General features: G+C 36.2%; 1 protein-coding gene across 4 annotated transcripts in view; it reads left to right on the top strand.

Annotated features, from left to right (window-relative positions):
* The window catches only part of Lama2 (laminin, alpha 2), a 570,325-nt gene that overhangs the window by 318,261 nt on the left and 237,232 nt on the right, over positions 1–14,832 (top strand). For all 4 annotated transcript variants that reach the window (XM_005389182.2, XM_005389183.2, XM_005389185.2 and 1 more), the window contains exons 13-14: positions 7,186–7,287; positions 8,853–9,064. In XM_005389182.2, coding sequence (XP_005389239.1) covers positions 7,186–7,287; positions 8,853–9,064 — 314 coding nt within the window. The remainder of the gene's footprint in view (positions 1–7,185; positions 7,288–8,852; positions 9,065–14,832) is intronic.

The following is a 14,832-nucleotide window of genomic DNA, read 5'->3' on the forward strand; positions in this document are numbered from 1 at the left end:
AACATTTCTAGGAATGGATGGATGCTGCTTAAGGAGGAACATTCCTTCTCAATTTGATATCAGATTCTCAAGAGAATTTCTGTTAGTGAATCTAATAACATAGAGAAAGAGGTGAAAGGTTAAGTGTCTGAGGACCCGGATGGGGTGAATTAAATTCGCTATCTCTTCATATTGAAAAGGGAAACAACTTTCATCCCTGGTGAATTTGCTCTAACTCATGCAGTAAACAGAATAATTATGTTGAAGTAAACTGAAATTGCACTTCTGCCTGTGGAAATCCATATTTCTCTAGCAAATGGCATGATAACATGGTAGTTCTAAATACCAGGAGAAAATGAAATGTTTTATTGGGTGCATACACAATCTTTATAAAATTATAGGAATCAATATTATTCCAGAAATAGACTAATTTGAAAGTCTCAGAGGTAAAATTTATCAATGGAGTCTTCAGAGACAAAAATTGTAGAAAATTAAAGTTATAAAGCCATCCAAGTAACTTACAATATCATGCTATGTTTTGCTAGAATTTCCAGTGTATGCTGGGGGATGAATTCATTAATGCAGAGTGCTCTATCATTTTAGAAGGCTTTACCTCTGGTGCTTACTGTGGAAGCCACTGACCTCTCATGAGACTTTGTAAATATCACCGAACAACTTTCTTTCTTGATCTTCTGACTGGTAAAACGTCATCTAGACAAAGAAAAAGAACAGTCAATGGTCAGAGAGCTGTAGGAATGAAAAATCCAGTGAGCAAACTAATTGAAGAAAATTGAAAGAGTAATACAGTAGATATAAAAAGATCTAGATAATAATTTCCAAAAATTTCTGAGTTTGTCATATTCTTAGTGTCCGTACAATTTTTTTTTAATTAAGTAACTAGGGGCATACATCTTAATTAATGTAATGCTTTGCTAGATACTGGGGCACTGGCTTGCAATCCGAGCTATTTGGGAGGCTGAGATGTGGTATCACAAGTTCAAAGCCAACTTGAGAAATTGAGCAAGATCTTGTTATAAAATTAAAAGAGTAAAAATGGCTGGGGATGGAGCTTAGTAGTCAAGGGCCCTAAGGTTTAATCCTCACCAGAAAAGAAAAAGTTTTAATGACTTAGAAATCATTCAAAAATACCACTCACATAAATTCAAAAACAATATCATAATTTATTTCCTTTGTAAATAACTGGAGTTAATTTACTGACAGATGAGAGTGAGTGTCGGCAGTGCCACCTCCTCCTGTGTCCAATGGGAGATTGTTTGCAGAGTCCCCCAGGATATCAAAATCCATGGATACCCAAGTCTCTCAGATAACACGACAGCATATTTGCATATAACCTACTTTAAATCATCTCTAGATTACTTATATTGCTTAATGCAATGCAAATGTCATGCAAATAGTTACTATACGGCATTGTTTAGGGAATAATGGCAAGAACAAAGTCTGCCCATGTTCAGTATCGATGTAACTTAAAAAATTTAATAGGAGATTGACTAAAATCTGCAGAAGTGGAGCCCACGGATGCAGGGCACCAACAGTATACTATGTTTCAAATCTGAGTAGCAGATCATCTCCTGCTACCCTTAGTTTCTGTTCCAGAGTGATTTTGTGGTGTATTTGCCTTTTGATCACTGCATCCACTGTAACCTTTGCTTAGCAAAGACATAGCTGACAATATAATTTAAAAAAATCATTCACCATTTTAAAATCATCCTCTCAGAAGAAATATAGAATTATCTAGTGTTAAATTGTGAATTACTTTGAGCTTGTGCGCTGCCCAATAATAATTCAGCAATTTCTTTTCCTCAAATGATCACGGTGTCCCATGGTGCCTTTGTGAGTTCACGCAGTGCCACAGGGCACTTGCACACCCAATTGGTGATCAGCGATAGATGAAACCCAGAGGGTCAAGACACTGAGCAGAAACTTGACAGATATCATAGATCTCAGACGACAGTTTCATTAGGAAGGTGCAACCAAGAAGGCAATAGTTGGGGGAGCTTCTCTTAACAAGAAGACTGAGGTCAGAAAAACGAATTCATATGCTCGATGAACAACTACCGTGATATGGCAGTGGGAATGGAAAATTGGACAAAAAGCACTTCAAGAGAACAGGCTCAGGGACCAATCTGCTACCAATAACAAAGTGAAAACATTATGGTAATGCGCATAAGGATTCCAATGTAAAATAAAGACATAAAACATTTGGTTTGATCCAGTCATGGTAGTTAAGGAAACAGTTATGTTCAGGTCTTGAAAAGATTTGAATAAAGAGACTTTGGATATGTTGGCTATTTGAGACATTATTGGACAATCATTTTAGTTTATAGCTCTTGCAGATTCCATTGTGTTTTTCCAAAACTCATCTGATGAAGTCCTAAACTCGACTAATGTAGAATGTGTCTATTTGGAAGTCAGATTTGTAAAGAAGTAGCTAATTTAAACAGAACACACTAACACTAAGTACTTGACACCTCCAACTTAAAGAAGGGGCAGTTTATTTTGGCTCTTGGTTTTAGAGGGTTCTATCTGCAGTCAACCGTCTCCAAGCAGAAACATCATAGCCGATGAGTGTGGCAGAGCTAGTAATTAAAGTGAGTTCATTCCAAAGTTGGCTAGATTGAGGGTAGAAATAGCAGAGTGGAAAAGCATGGCAGAGGAAAGCTGCTGTCTGGAAAACAGCGAGGGAAGGGAAGAGCCACTGAGAAGAATATATCATTCCAGGTCACTCCAGAGTGACCTAAACTTTCCAAACAGGCGCACTTCTGAACAGCACCATCTGCTGTGAACTCGTCAACTAACTGATTCAAGGGTGAGAATAGAGTCTCCATCATCCAGTTTCCTTCCAAGAGTCCCACCTCTGAACAAGAGAATTTTCAGGGACAAACAATAATGCACAATAAAAAAAAGACAGTCTTCCTACTGGCTGTTGGTAGGAAATCTAGATATCTAGATGCAAAAGAATAAAGCTGTATCCCTCACATTGTACAAAAATTAACTCAAAGTAAAGATTTTAATGAAACTTGAAAGATACCATAGATATGTGCTGAAAGATACTGAAGATGATAAAGCTACTAGAAGAAAAAGCAGGAACACACTCCATGGTGTTAGTCTGGACAAAGCGTTGGGTTTTTTTTTGCTGTTGTTGTTGTTGCTTTAATAAAATCTAAAAGGCACAGACAACAAAAGCAAAAATGGATGGGATTACATCAAACTAAGAAGTTTCTGCACAGCACAGAAAGCTAATCAATAGAAACCCCGTTGAGTGGGGGAAAGATTTGCAAGTTGTGCATATGACACGGAGTTAATATCCAAAATATATAAATAAGTCTAATCAATAAAAAACAATAATAAAAGCAAATAATCCAGTTAAAAATAGATGAGAAAGCTGAATTGGCATTCTTAAAAGAGGACATGTACAGAGCCAGTAAGCACACAAAGAATGTCCACCAGGACTAATTAGTAAGGAAGTGTAAATGAAAACTACAATGAGATATATCGCTCACCCCAAGTAGAGTGATCACTATCCAAAAGACAACAACAGATGTTGGTGTGGGTGTGGAGAAAAGGGAGCTGTCATGCACGGCTGTTCAGAATGCAAATTAGAATAATCATTTGGGAAAACAGCAAGGAGTTTTCTTTAAAATTAAAAATAGAATTTTGCTATTATCTAGCAATCCTGGAGCTGGGTATTTATCTAAAGGGAATAAAACCAAGATGGTGAAGAGCGCTCTAGATTCTCATGTTCATGGCAGGACTATTCACAGTAGCCAGGCTATGGGTCAATGGACATGTCCATCCAAGACTGATGGGTAAAATGTGGTGCATAAACACAACGGGGTCCATCACGAAAGGGTTAAATCCCAACATTCGTTTCCCCATGGGTGAAACTATAGGATGCTTATGTTAAGTGAAGCAGCCCAGGTGCAGAGAGACCAGTACCATAAACTGCTGCTTTTGTGAAACCTAAATAAACTGATCTCATAGAGGAGAAAAAAGGTAGCAATGGTTACTAGAGGCTGCAGAATACAAGGGAGGTATAGAGAGAGATGATCAGTGGGTACAAAGTCAAAGGCAGAGAGGAACAATAAAGTCTGTGTTCTGTCACATGATAGACTGACTATGGTGAGCTTATGGATATTTCAGAATTAAGAGAAAGGATTTGAATATTCTCATCATGAAGAAAGGATATCTCTAGGAGGTAATGGATATGCTACAGAACATGTGACTATGTGACACATACATGTATCTAAACATGACATCATACTCCATATATATGTACAAGTATTATTATTCAATGAAAATTAAAAAGAAGATCATTAGTTGTTGCTATACAGAGTTTGAAAATGCCATTTCAAGGAACACTTTTATTAGAATACTGATGATAGACAACTGGATTCAGGAGATAAAACAAGAAATGATTGATAAATAGATGTTAGATAGATAAAATTAGATAGATAGATAGATGATAGATAGATAGACACACAGACAGACAGAAAGACAGAAAATGAATGCAATATCCTGTATTTCAAAGTCTGACTATTCAATAGTCATAGATAATCACTAGGGGAGGCAATAAAGCCATTGATGACTGATTTTATACACTTCATACATCTTTGGTTTGATGGAGAGAGGAAAGGTGGGAGTCCTGAAGGGTCTGTTCAGAAGACCCTGCAGAAGCAGGCACAGGGAGTAGCCACACAAATGTGACACCTGGAATATAGTGGAGATAAGATGCAAAAAGATGACAGAGAATTCTTCATTTACAGTTAGGTAAGGATGACTTATCCTCTACATAGTCTCAGAGCTTTACTCCCAACATTATCCCTCAGAAAAATGGTTGTTGTCCGACAGCTACCTCAGTATAGTGTCTCCCGTACAATGTACGGACTTCTGAGACAGACACATTTACTGGAAGCAACAATAGGAAATGGCTGATGTTGTGGCTCGGTAGTTATAGAGACGTGATCATAAATATACACCTTTAATATAAACAAGGAAAACAATGATTCTAATATTGTGTGAATGGGTACCTGTGACTTGGGTGAGACATCTGACCATAATATCACGCATGTGTTTAATATGGTCTGTTTTTCACACAACTTAGGAGGAAGAAAATGGATTTACTCATGAAAAAATTTAGGTGATTCAGAAACTTTCTAGTAATGTCTATGGCTCTCAGAGCTTCATGAAATAATTTGGAGTAAGTCCATAAATTCTGAATGGAAGCATAAGTTTGCATTACTATTACTAGTATTTCTAGCTCTCCATAAACAAATTAGTTCTATTTCTTAGTTCGTGTTTTATGTTATCACTGACCTGCATATGGTCCCTCTCTTTTCTATTTATTTGGGGTTTTTCCTCCATTTATACCTGTCATTCTTCTCCTATATTACTGATTATGTGATTTTGTATTACTTAATAAAGTAGGTATAGAAACTGTATTATCAATAAAATAGCATGTGTGACCATTTTTCTATGTCATTTATAGTAATAAAACTTTGAACATTCAACTTACAGAGAGCACTGGTACTTCAGTAGCAAAGTGGAACACTACCTTTAAGTTGAAATTCTTATATTTGCCATTTATGGTAATTTTAAAAAATAGTATTGTTTTTTTCTCCTTTTTAGATAAATCTATTCAAGAAATAATCGCATAACCCAAATATTAAATAATCAAAATGTATTCAGGAACTCACAAAAGCTTTGGAATGTTATAGACCTATGTCCAAAAGTGCTTTCCGAACTATCTACCTCCTAAGGAATATTTTTGTTAATTTAGAAAATTCTAAACAGCTCAGTTCTCTAGGAAATGTATAAAACCTTTCTTTCTGCTGCCTCTTTAGACTTCTATTATTGAGAAAATGTCTGGCTGATTTGAACAAGCATGCTATGTGAAATTGTAGATGCTTATCTTAATAGAACCCAAAATCTTTCATATAGATTCACCCCTCATTGCTCACAATAATGCCAAGTACTATAGTCCAGGCAGATATTTATTACTTTTTATATGAAAAGGCATTAGAGTGGGGCCATTTCTCAATGGAGCTGGGAAATAAAAGTTTTCTGAATTTCAGTCCCTTCTAGAGCACCATGTAATGAGCTCTTAGAAGACATCTCAGAGCTGCAATTCAAAATCCTGTTTAATCAGCCATGGCAAACTATGCACAGTCCCTGCAGAACTCTGAACGGAGTCGGGGCTCCTCCTCCTCCATCCAGCGCATTGCCAGGAAGGGCTTTCTGGTCAGGGTCCTCCATGAAAGCCCCCGAATACGGACAGCTGCCAAGCTGGGTCTCTGCGTGTCAGCACAGAGCAAAGAGCAGAATACAAATCATCAGCTTTGCTTTATGAATGTCTTTATTTACAATGCTGGAGTGGATTTTTTATAAAAGGGGACCACAGCATTTGCACTGTATCTGCCACTAACAGCTCCAATTTTGATTCCTGCCCTGTAAATGATCTTGCGGTCCCCATTTTTTTCAATTGCTACAAGGTTACCATCAATGTCAGAAAACGTAAACTTCAAGAATGCACTGTACGGGGTCTGGCAGGCGTGCGGAGAGGAAAGAATGTCCCTTAGAGAAAGGGGATAACAACATTCATCTAAACGAAGCTTATTGATTGATTGCTCAGAGGAAACTATACTTTCTTAGGCAATTTCAATTGAATTTTAACATAAATCTTACTACTAACCTTTTATTTTTCTTTGACTGACAGCATTCCCCAGCTCAGCTTATGGTGCATGTAAAGGATCCTTCAAGAGGAAGGATGTCTTTGTTAATTCCATTCAGGTCCCTAGAAAGTGAGCGATCCTCCGAGATGAATAGAAATCTCCCAATTTTGACAATGATCCTTCTCTGTTTGAGAACCGTAAAGCTCATACTGCAAAATCAGATGATGACAGGAGGGGCTTTGTTTGGTTATGTGGAATGTAACTGACTTCAGCAAGCCTGCCAAACTGGGGAAAATAATACATGAATTTATATTTATGTCAGGCTTGCAGTTGATGAGTAAGGTTCGTATAAAGGTTACTCCTAAGAAATGTCTATCATCTTCACTCTGTACTCCAGTGATTTCTGTGTCTTCCAAATACTGCCCTCTAGAACAATAAAATGATTCTAAAATGAGTAAAATATGATTTAATAGCCCATCAACTGCAGCATAATGATTATGCATCTCTTCTCTTATAGCTCCCCGCAGTAGGAGGACAACTGACATTTACCATCTCTTATGACCTTGAAGAGGAGGAGGAAGATACAGAAAATGTTCTTCAGCTGATGATTATCTTAGAGGTAGAGTACTGTGCACACCACTTTCAACCTTATTAGAGCTTTATATCATTTGAGGATACCTGAGTGGGTGTTTGACAATAATCTACACACTAAGAAAAGAAAAATACTCCTTGGAATCTTTTAAGCCACCACCATGTTTCACTCTTAGTTATATCTAGAAAACTATGTATATTAATGAGCTTCTAATGATAAAGAAGATCCTTATAGTAGGCCTGAAAGTTAAAGTTAATGCATGATGATCACGTCTCCAATAAGCATGATCAAAATGTGTCACTGGATGCTGATGTATATATATATATATATATTTAAATTTTGTTTTTGGTACCAGGAATAGAACTCAGGACTTTACGCTTGCCAGGCAGGCACTTGTGCCGCTGAGCTGTATCCCTGGCCCCAGATGCTGATTTATAGAGCTGTTCTCTTTTTCTGTCTCCCTTTGTTCCCACATAGTTTTATCATCTCCTTCTTTGGCAGAAGTAGATCAGAAATGGAACTTGTTCACTTAGTTAAATCTTGACTTCAGAGTTCTAATTTAGGTAAGGAAGATACTTGGGAGAAACTACACTCTGAATTTCCAAAATGCTAAAAGCCCAAAGCCATCTGGAAGGCTCTCTGCCACCCTCCCTTACACCTTCTCCTTGTAGTGATGCATGTCCTCCTCAGACAGTCACGCGTATTCACAGGCATGCACACATGTGCACGTTAATACTTCTAAATAGGGAAATGTTGACAGCACTAGGTTCGTTGTCCTTTGGAACATTTCATGCACTTGAATCAATGACAATATCCTTTTCTCATAATGAATATTTTCCAGAATTGGATGAAGTGGTCTAGAATAGATAGATATAGATAGCAATATAGATACAGAGGTATGTACATATTCACACAAATATGTACATATATCTAAATATATGTACAGAAATATCTATGTTTATATCTTGAAAAATTATAAAGCATTACTATGAATTAAATAAGAACTTCAAATGTCATAGTTCAAGCTCTACACCCCTTCTGATACTATTATCCCATTTTAAACATTAGATTACAGAACCTTTTCTTGTTTTTTTCTCAACATATAGTCCTTTAAAATCATCGCTTAATTATATTTTCCTTCCTGTTGTCTTTTAAAACCCACACCCACAATAAAATATTTGAAATCTATACCTTTGTATGTTATGTAAAATTAATCCCATGTGTGTACATGCACTGCCAAGTAAGTATACCTGTGGTTAATGTGAGAAGAAAGTTCATCCAAAAACAAGAAGCTTATACTTTCTAGTGCACCTGGAGAGGCTACTATTTAGATTGCATTGCTTTCTTTTCCTGTGCTCCAGAAATATACTGAATGACCGAGAAGTCCCCCTGAAATGAAAAACCTCCCAAAAATAATTCATAGGGTGAAGATCCAAATATAGATCTATTCTGTTCCACTCTGTTCTATTCTGTTCTGTTCTATTCCATTCCATTCCATTCCATTCCATTCCATCCCATCCCATTCCATTCCATTCTGTTCTACCTTTTGGGGCTCTCTGCAGTTTCACCTTTATACACTTTCTTCCTTTCAGGGAAATGACTTGAGAATAAGCACAGCCCAAGAGGAGGTGTATCTACAACCATCTGAAGAATATATCTATGCCTTATCACTTAAAGAAGACTCATTTACTATACATGGCACAAATTTCCCAGTCAGTAGAAAAGACTTCATGACAGTGCTGGCAAATCTGAAGAGAGTCCTTGTACAAATCACTTACAGCTTTGGGATGGATGCCATCTTCAGGTAAAGTCAGGAACTGCATTTATCAAAGTTCGTTCATTTATCTTGGGGCAAATAATGCCTGTGCCCGACGAGGGAATTTTAAAGTGTCTAGGTGTACTGCGTCAAATGGAAAATTACATAAGCACTGGTTTTCTGAAAGGTGTTTCAGTTAAAACTATCAAAATGTTAAATACTCAGAATAAATATGTCTCAGATCTTATTATTCTTAATAATTCCTTTGCAGTTCCATGAAAGAATGGGATAAATAATGAGTCTCGTATTGAGAAATGCTATCCTGGAAAATAAATTCCTTTTTATAATGGCTCAGATAGTTGAAAATTAAAGAGATATAATTTCAGGGTAGCTGTTCAGCAAGTGGTATGTAAAATATTTTCTCTCTTTAATTAGTTTCTGGTTTAAGGTATAGTACATGGATTCTAATAAGAATTTTAAGCCTCATCATTTAGATAACCACACATCACTTTACAAAATTTTGTGAGATTACAATGGCTAAAGAATGTAAAGACAAACTGTGGGCTTTGGAGCCCAATTGAATATGAATTCAGTGAGCTGTGTCTCTTATTTTCTGTGTGACCTTTGACAGGTAATTGGTGGGTGTCAAACTTTGACTTTAAGTATAATGTACAATAGTAATGCATAGTTTTCAAGATTGTTTTGAGAATTCTATGTGATAATTATAAAATGTGTTCATTACCTACCATACTTTCAAAGGTTAATTTCTTCTATATTATTTTTCCTTGAAAAAGAGAATTCTCTGACTTGAACCAAACTTGTCCATATCAGTCTGTAGGCTGTTAAATTTCCCAGTTTTAAAGCAGTGACATTTTGTTGGACAAAATGCTAATTTTATAACTGAATGATTTTCCATCTCGTTTTACCCAAATGATAAATAGCAAAATATATCATGGCAACTTCCTTTTAAAATCACACTAAGTTAGATACTCAAGTGTTTGATCCCACACTAACACTGGTATACCCTTAACGAAAGCAATATCTCTGGTATTGAATTTTTTCTCGTAGACCCCCACATTATTTGCTTGTTCTGCCTAGTTTATCTTTCACTTGTAATATTTCAATAAAGTGCAATCATCATTAACATTTCCCAGAGGAAGAAACTCTAGGTTCATAAATAAAACCGTTGCCAAATAACATACCTCTTTTGCATAGGCAATTCTGTTAGAAACTGGGTTAAAGTGCTGTAAGGATAAGAAGCAGTACTTAGGAATTAATTATGTTTTTCCCATTTAGTAAATAGAGACTGTCACAATGTTTCAACAGTACAAAGAGGTGAGTCCTCCTGCTTTCAAAATAAATGACAACGGAATTGACAAAACGTGGCCAAGGGGCTGATTTATTTTTGTCAGGATTGCTTCTCAGGCTAGTTAATCCAAAGACACTTCCCTTTGATTTATGTCAAATCATTTCAGTGTCTGCTCCTCTTAAAATCATTGGCTTTATTGGAAGCTTTCTGAAGTTTCCTCATACATGAAGGATGCATTCACGGATCATAAGTATGTGAACAAAACACATACAGGAGCTGGCTCAAGTAGGTGGCTGGTTTCTTCCACCTCCATCACCAAAGCACTGTAGTTCAAGAAGTAAAAGACAGTGTCGGATTTGAAGCTCTGCCCCAGTTCAGGTGAGCTGAAAATCAGCGTGAAACCTGAGCCAGTAAGCTTGTTATATTTTATTTATCTCTCATCTGGTAGTAGATAGAGTCATATTTGTAAAACAGCACGAATTGATTTCAGCTTGTTTTGCACAGTAGGCTCTTGACTTGGTATACTGTTTGTGTGCAAACACCAGGAAATTGAAGCTATCGCAACAAAAACTCATGTTTATCTTTATTTAGGGGCAATTTACTTCCATGGTAGTTCTCTCGGCAAATGGCACAGGGAGCTTGGCCAGTTCTGTGGGTAGGTGCAATTGCAAAGGAGAAGGAAAACCAGATTTTGATTTTTTTTCCAACTCAGCTCTTCAGTAGTTGTAAATAGAAGTATGACTTTGACCTCTTTGTAGTTCAGTAACTTCTCCTCTAAAAATAAAGATGACATTTGCCCTGCCAATTTCAACAGGTCATTGTAAGAACTGAATTAGCTGCTAAAGCACTTAGCAAATGGCAAATTAGCAAGCAAATCTGAAGTATTTCTATCTGTGCTACCTCCTACCAAGGGATAATATTTTCTCCAAGTACCATACTACTTGGAGATATCCCGAATAAGGCACATATTGCTATTTGCACAATTCTGGCAGTTCTTCTGTCGTTATTTTCCAGAATACTGATGACCCATTCAATGAAATTAGTTGATTTCCATCCCAGTGTCTCCTCTAGTAAGAAGGAAGTTTTCCATTATTTTTTTAAGAATATAAGAGAAATCAACTTAACCTAGCTCTGTAAACATTTTTCCATTCTACAGTAGATATTATTAAAGTTCACCAAATTTCTAATCTCCATTGAAACTATTGCATCTGCTTACCCTCTCGGGTAAATGTGACCCTACCACTTGGTTACCCAGTGAAATGTGTACAAAATCAATGTCTATTTTGTTTTTCCTAGGGAGGAACATTAAAATTTTCCAGCATGCAGCACTCTTGAGCTTATTCGCCAACTGGAAGATCAAACAACCTGGAGTACTGACAGCTCATGGAGGTCAGCTGCCCTGGTTGTTTTGATCTTCTGGTTGCTGAACAAAGGCTTATCTTGTAAAGTCCTCTACAGGCCTGAATTACCTCTTGGAATCTGGAGTTGATATCACAGCATAACTGAACTCATCCTGACTTTACCATGACACTCTTCGTGTCTTTATTGTTTGAAAATACAGAATATTTTAAAGGCAAAATCTTTTCGCATGACTTTTAGAGTAGCTTTAGGGTTTTATATTGAAAATTGATAGAATTTATATCATAAATAATCTAGAAAAATTTTTGTAAATAAAAGCAATTTGGATTATAGAAATAATATTTGTAGGTACATAGTATGCTTGTACCTTTAAAATTAATAATCCAGACATCCACGCTTTGAAGAATTTCTTCGGATAAGGACCCTAGGATTTAACAAAATATACACAACTCACTTGGCATTGAGGTGTTGGTGAAAGAAACAGCTGCCTTCAGGTGTTTTTCCCCCTTACCTTTGACTGCTTCCCAATACTGTCCAGTGAATTTTGGATTCATTCAGTCTGCAAACATTTACTGAGCGTCTCCCATGTATATCCATGTAAGTCTCAGGTTTTTCTTCTATAAAAAGACAGCAAAATAAAGTCTAACATTCAAGATTAAACATGATGTGAAAAAACAATGTTAAAAAATGACATCTACAGCCAAAACAGTGTCTACCATATGCTGAGAGGCAGTGTAGGGTAAGAAGATGATCACTGGTTTTGGAGCCATACTTTGGTTTGTTTTTTTCTTTCTTTTTTTTTTTTTTTTCCGGTACCGAGAATCAAACTCACGACCTTGCACTTGCCAGGCAAGCACTGTGCCACTGAGCTAAATCCCCAGCCCCCATACTTTGGTTTGAATACGGGCTGCACAGTGAAACTAAACTTTATTGTAACTACAGTCAACTCTTTGTACAAGGCACTGTACTATGCTGAGTTTAAGATTCTTCATTTGTAAGTATGGGTACAAATTTGATTTTTATAGAGTTTGTAGATACTTAGCGGGATGATCTTTCAAGCATCCATTATATTACGCAGCAGAGAGTAGCAACAGATATTAGTATGTGTTTGTTCTGGGCTAAATAATGAGGACACAAGGATGGATAAAATTATTATTGAATTCAAAGACAGTATAGTCCTAAAAGCAAGGCAGGTACATATATTAACGGTGATACAAAACTTGTACAACAGAACTGTATTCCGTGCATGCTGTTAGGGCAAAGGAGGAAGCACTGGATTCTTATGTTATCATTTGTATTATTTTTGAGAAATGGCTGCAATAGTATGAGATTGTACCACTTACTTCCCTCATTGATGTGGGGTTTGATATGTTTACAGAGGATGTTTGCACTTCCCTTGATGGTCCCTCAGGCACTGGCTGCCCCATGGAACAGTTCTGTTACCTCTTTAGGAAAGGAATAAAAATCATCAGGCTCCTCTAATTGAGTGGTATTTTGCAGAATTTCTACAATACAGAGCTGTAAGAAGTTCTGAATCACCTTCTTGGGTTTTGACAAAAACAAAGCACTTTAACAACAATAAAGTCTTTATAGTAGTTAACCCAAGGAAATGTTCTTTGAAGTGGAGCAAAATGGAAGTCTTCAAACTAAAAAAGAAGATAGGTTTAAAAGACAACAACAAAAAACATAAAACCACACAATTACTTAAAACAAAACACTGATGCTTGATTTTTATTTTGAAGCAGAATTCTATGGGGGGTAATGTTGTTTTCATGTTAATATAGCATGTATAATTGTGGTGGGAAATATAGTAAAACAAAAATATATTAATACAGCACCAGGGTAATGTTTCTGATATGATTTCAGTGTTTTCCATAGTAGTTTATGTAATTACATCTTTTCTAGTCATCCATCATCTTAGCTGCAGTTTCGAGTCATAATAATGAGAGAAAGTCAGCTAAAGAACTTGACTTAGCTGACACGTCTTTGAAAGTTCATGCTTTTCCAAAATTTAGTACTACATTTCTGCCCACATTTATATTTAAATGAGTGCAGACTGGTAGTGAGAAAAGAAGATGACCATAATGATGGGAAAGAAATAAACTGCAGCTTTCTTCATGAGTAACACTTAAAACTGTTAAACACATTAAAATCCCATTTAACAAACAGCAGACCCTAATGAACATTGGGTTTGTTCAGTGAATGCTAAATGGAATATTACTGGGAAAGACGTCTGGGTGTTGAAATTTCTCACAACTCACAATGGTTACACAGATTAAGGAGGGGAACATCTGTTCAAAAGACAGATGAAATTTAGCAGTTCACTGAAAATAGTTTTACTTTTGTATCTTTATTTTTAAAGCTGTTCCTTAAAGTAGCCTGTTGCTCATTGTCTACCTTGAAACTTCCAGCACATTTCCTTTAAATTTTATATATCAATTTTATATTGGAAATCCTGGGACTTTATTATGTATTTATCAACTTACTATTTAATAAACTGTGACAATCTCTTGTATAATAATCAACTAATACATCAGCAGAAAAATAATCCAAATATACAATTAACGATCAGAATTAGATGTTGTACCTTTGACAGTCCAGTACTTCAAGGTAGTTGGATATCATGATAAATTCAGGTGAATCCAAACCTCTGGCTTTGAGTTCTAGCCACAGCACTTTTTTCCATTTGTTTTCTGTGTCAAATTAAATAAGCAATTTATCTCATCAGACTTTATTTATCTAAAAATTTGATTGTAGCTTTTATTTTATCATCTGCCATAGTTATTTAAGATCACTATATTCCATTCATGCATTCATTCATGTAATCACTTAATTAGTTAGTTTTTCATTTAAATGTGTATCCATCCATCAGTCCCTCCATCTGTCTGTCCACCCATCCATTCATTCATCCACAAAAATGTTCTGTGAGTGAATTGTGATGGTTATGCTCATACACAGATGTCATGACACAGTCTCTGTTCCAAAGGAACAGCTCAGAATGTGTGTCCAAGCAAGTACACACTATATTTAGTGTCTCTTCTGGACTCTGTTGGATTCAGAAGACTTTTAAGACCTTGAAATTCTACTCCCAGGTATATAATCTAAAGATTTTAAAATAGATTCTCTCTCTCTCTCTCTCTCTCTCTCT

Source organism: Chinchilla lanigera, unplaced genomic scaffold (assembly GCF_000276665.1).
Source record: "Chinchilla lanigera isolate Chin_1 unplaced genomic scaffold, ChiLan1.0 scaffold00035, whole genome shotgun sequence".
Classification (NCBI taxonomy): Eukaryota; Metazoa; Chordata; class Mammalia; order Rodentia; family Chinchillidae; genus Chinchilla; species Chinchilla lanigera.